Source organism: Cynoglossus semilaevis, chromosome 13 (genome assembly GCF_000523025.1).
Source record: "Cynoglossus semilaevis isolate Cse_v1.0 chromosome 13, Cse_v1.0, whole genome shotgun sequence".
Taxonomy (NCBI): domain Eukaryota; kingdom Metazoa; phylum Chordata; class Actinopteri; order Pleuronectiformes; family Cynoglossidae; genus Cynoglossus; species Cynoglossus semilaevis.
In genome coordinates this window covers 1,334,896-1,338,820 of record NC_024319.1, presented here as the reverse complement: position 1 = coordinate 1,338,820, position 3,925 = coordinate 1,334,896, and the positions used below count along the sequence as shown (strand labels likewise).

Here is a 3,925-nt window from a genome sequence, read left to right as displayed (position 1 = left end):
CTCAGAACTGTTTGGTTCTGTGCTCAGAAACCCAAAGGAAACATCAGCACTTTGTTTATCAGTGTAATGAGTCACACAGGTGGTGAAGGCAGAAGTGTGTCAGTGCTAAACGTGGACTGGTCCTGTTTTAGTGACAGTAGGTGTTTGATGCTCCTTCAGCCCCAGGATGTTCATCTTTAATTCTCTTTTTACGTGACGCTCACTCGTGGTCATGTCCAGTTTGTCCACCGAGCTGCACCGCTGTGAGACGTTGGACGCATGTTTTCACTGTCATTGTTGAAAAGTGAGATTCACACAGAGTTAAGAACCTTAACCTTAAAACATTATTAAACGTGGTCTCTGGCTGCTGTGTGGCAGTGGACATGTTTGTCTCAGCCTGGGCCGGGACTTGAACACATGTTCATAAGGACCAGCCGTGTGGGTTAGGCGTGTGAGACATCCATTAGTGGCTGCCACGCTCGCACCTCCTGGATCACGACTTGTTTTTATGAATGTGCAGCAGGAACCCTAATAAACACACGTCTCTATTGGCCGCTGTGCCACTGCGTTGCCATTAACCTTTACTGCAGCCCAACAAATTTTATCTGTTTACATTATCTGGCTGTGGTAGAAGACAACGGCTTTTATGGCTTAAATGAATGGAGAGCTGAACACAGGGCGGTCGACCATTAACACAGAATGTTCTGGAAATGCCTTCCTAAATCTGCCTACTAAAGCTAACGTTTCCCTGTTGTTGTTACCATTCACCCAGAATGCACCCTGCTCCAAAACTGCTCCTCAGTTTATGGACACGATGTGAAGAAAATGCTACATGTGCAGACCAACGAGATGAGCTGCAGGTGGGCGGGGCTAAAGGCGCTCGCTGCTCACACGATGCTGCCGTTTCTTGATGAGGTTTTAAATTTCACTTCCAGGTGTTGAGACAAAACACTGAAGTTTATTGGTCGACCAATTCAGTTTTATTGATGCTGTTATAAAAAAGCATTAACTGTGGCATATATCCTTAGTTTATGGCACAAAGGTGTTTACCTAGAGTGCCCCCTTCTGGAGAGGACACTGCTGCAAGCTATTAAAAAAATAATAATAACTTTCATGGCTTCTTTTTCCCTTCTTAAAACGTATTAAGATAAAAATCAAAAATCAATCTAAATAAAGGAACATTTGCTGTCACTGTTTAACTTTAAATGTATCTTTTATATTTATTTATATATATATATGTGTTTTAAATTAGACTGTTTGTTGTTGATATTGTGGACAGTCCAGAACAACACTGATGGTGTAATGTCTCCTGAAGTTGCTTTGGTGGAACAGTACTGTGTTAATGAACACAGCAGTGTCTTCTCTGCATGACAACGATCACTGACTTCATCAGTTCCACACGTGGTGCCTTTAATATTCATGTATTTATGAGGCGGTGCTGCAGACTCAGCTAAACCACTCATCATAGTTGTAGTTGTTAAATGGCCCCGTGCTCCTCGTCTGTGTCTGAGCTAGCTCTGGGAGCTAATTATATTTCTTCACACGAGTGAACTGGAAGTGGCACAAACTGAGATTCAGACGTTTGGTTCCTGGGAAATCTATGTTGTTTAGTTCAGTCACGACGTTTATAATGTGAAAAATATATAATGAGCTTGGATTCTTATATATATATAAACAGTAGGACCGTAACTGATGACTGAGGAGATTGATACGGGATCAGGAGATACTTCAGTGGATGGAGGTTTCCACACACACCTAATAAGTATATATTTATATATGTCATAATTATGGAGAAGACTAGGACACCGACAGCAGGTGTAGGACCCTCCCTCTGTGACCTCACTTCCTGTGGTCATCAGCAGCTTCCTGTCACAGCTGTGATAGTGTCTGTGTCGACTGAGTGGACGGTTGTCACTCAGGTTGTGTGGTTGATGAAACACAACAACACCAGTAAAACATTGTGTTTTTTTTTTCATCTCGTTCACAGCAAAAAGTGGTAAATATCTCCAGGACTTTTGCCGTTCCACAAATCCAAGTCCCAGCCGGACACACCTCGCTGCAGATCGATCCACAGACACTGAAGCAGGCCACGGCAGCGGTGCAGACCGACCAGCCCCGGATCCTCTACCAGTGTGGGGACTGTGATGAACTGTTTAGGACCCTGGAACTCTGGCAGCACCACCGGAAGGCGGAGGCCTGTCAGCAGTCTGAGGCTGGGGACAACAAGTCCTGTGAATCCACCCCTGATGCCCACCCCGAGGCAGAGATCATCGTAGCCCAGAGGATCTCTTCAGATTCTGATCCCGATCACATTTCCACCAACAATAATAATCCAGAGATTGTAGAAACAGTAGTAGGACATGAAGAGAGGGAGTCTGTCCCAGAGACTGCTGCAGCTCTGACCTCTGACCCCACTGCTCCAGAGCCAGAGCCAGAGCCAGAGCCAGAGCCAGAGCCAGAGCCAGAGCCAGAGCCAGAGCCAGAGCCAGAGCCAGAGCCAGAGCCAGAGCCAGAGCCAGAGCCAGAGCCAGAGCCAGAGCCAGAGCCAGAGCCAGAGCCAGAGCCAGAGCCAGAGCCAGAGCCAGAGCCAGAGCCAGAGCCGGCCGCTGTGACGTCCGGCTCAGTGGACGAGTCTCCAAAGAGACGAGGTTCAAGCAAGAAGCCGAAGCCTGAACCCGTGCTCCTGTGCGTGGACTGCGGCTCCTGCTTCGGCCTGGTGTCTGAACTGGTGGCCCACCGTAAGACGCAGCACGGCTTCGAGGAAGCTCTTCACCGCTGCTCCGTGTGCGGGGAAAGCTTCCTCAACACCACACTCTTCCTCTACCATCGTAAGCAGCACAGACAGAAAGGAGAAGAAGACGTGGTTTTAGTTTCTGACTCCTACCTCATAAAGGAAGTCTCCACTCAGGACAGTGGACCAAACGAAGACGAACAGGAGACAACTCTGACCACTAGTGGGCGCTCCACGTTCACACAGCCGCAGTTGTTCATGTGCACCCTGTGTGGCCACAGCTTCAGTGACGAGGGGGGGCTGGCTGCTCACCGCCAGCAGAAGCACGACCTGAAGGATCCACTTCACAGCTGTTCCGTCTGCGGCCTCGGCTTCATGAACACCACCCAGTTCCTGTACCACCGCCGCCACCACCTGCTGACACCAGCGGCAGAGGTGGAGGAAGAAGCTGAACTTAGAGATGAAGCTGATGAAGCTCCAACGGCTGATGTCCAGAGTTCAACACAGAGCCACAAACGGCCGCTGACCTCTGACCTGGGCGCATCACTCCCTAAGAGAAGCCGACCCTCTTTAAGGATCCTGCCGGGCGGGAGGGTCGTTAGAGGTAACCATCATTAACTATTCTGATGTGGAGAGTAGGGATGTGACCATGCCTCGTCAGGTCCTACGTCGGCTGAGAGACGTTCAGGTGTTGGAACAGAACGTGGGAAGAACAGTGTTCTCCAGTGGAACTCTCTCCACTTCCTGTTGTTGTTTCATGTATGGACAGTTAACCAGGTCAAACAGACCAGACCAGTTTGACTTTTAGTTCCATAAATAAAGGCTCATAGGATTTGGTCACAATATTTCTGAAACAAATTTTAAAAAAACTCGTTATAAAATCGTATCGTGACGTTCCGTGCATCGTTACGTCGGTACTAGCAGCGAGTCCAAAAACACTGATCCTTGAATTTTTTTTTCCTCTCTGTTTGTACAGATATCAGGAGTCCGGGCAGTAGAGAGGACACGGAGGGGGGCCCTGCTGCAGATCCAGATAAAACCCACCAGCCCCCACCTGCGAAGCTGCTGCAGGACTGGTCCCGCACCCCCTTACCACACGTTTGCCCCTACTGTGGCAAAACCTTCACCCGGCGCGTGTTCCTGCGCACACACGTGTACAGCCACACTGGAGAGAAGCTGTTCACGTGCAAGGTGCCACTCAAAATACAATCAACA

General features: G+C 48.8%; 1 protein-coding gene across 5 annotated transcripts in view; it reads left to right on the top strand.

Moving 5' to 3' along the window:
• The window catches only part of znf574 (zinc finger protein 574), a 19,064-nt gene that overhangs the window by 3,185 nt on the left and 11,954 nt on the right, over nucleotides 1-3,925 (top strand). For 2 of the 5 annotated variants that reach the window (XM_025061268.1, XM_025061272.1), the window contains exons 3-5: nucleotides 1,967-2,398; nucleotides 2,555-3,314; nucleotides 3,687-3,901. In XM_025061268.1, the coding sequence (XP_024917036.1) occupies nucleotides 1,967-2,398; nucleotides 2,555-3,314; nucleotides 3,687-3,901 (1,407 nt within the window). Of the gene's footprint in view, nucleotides 1-1,966; nucleotides 2,413-2,554; nucleotides 3,315-3,686; nucleotides 3,902-3,925 lie in introns of all 5 variants that reach the window. The other 3 variants (XM_025061271.1, XM_025061269.1, XM_025061270.1) reach the window with 3 other exon arrangements.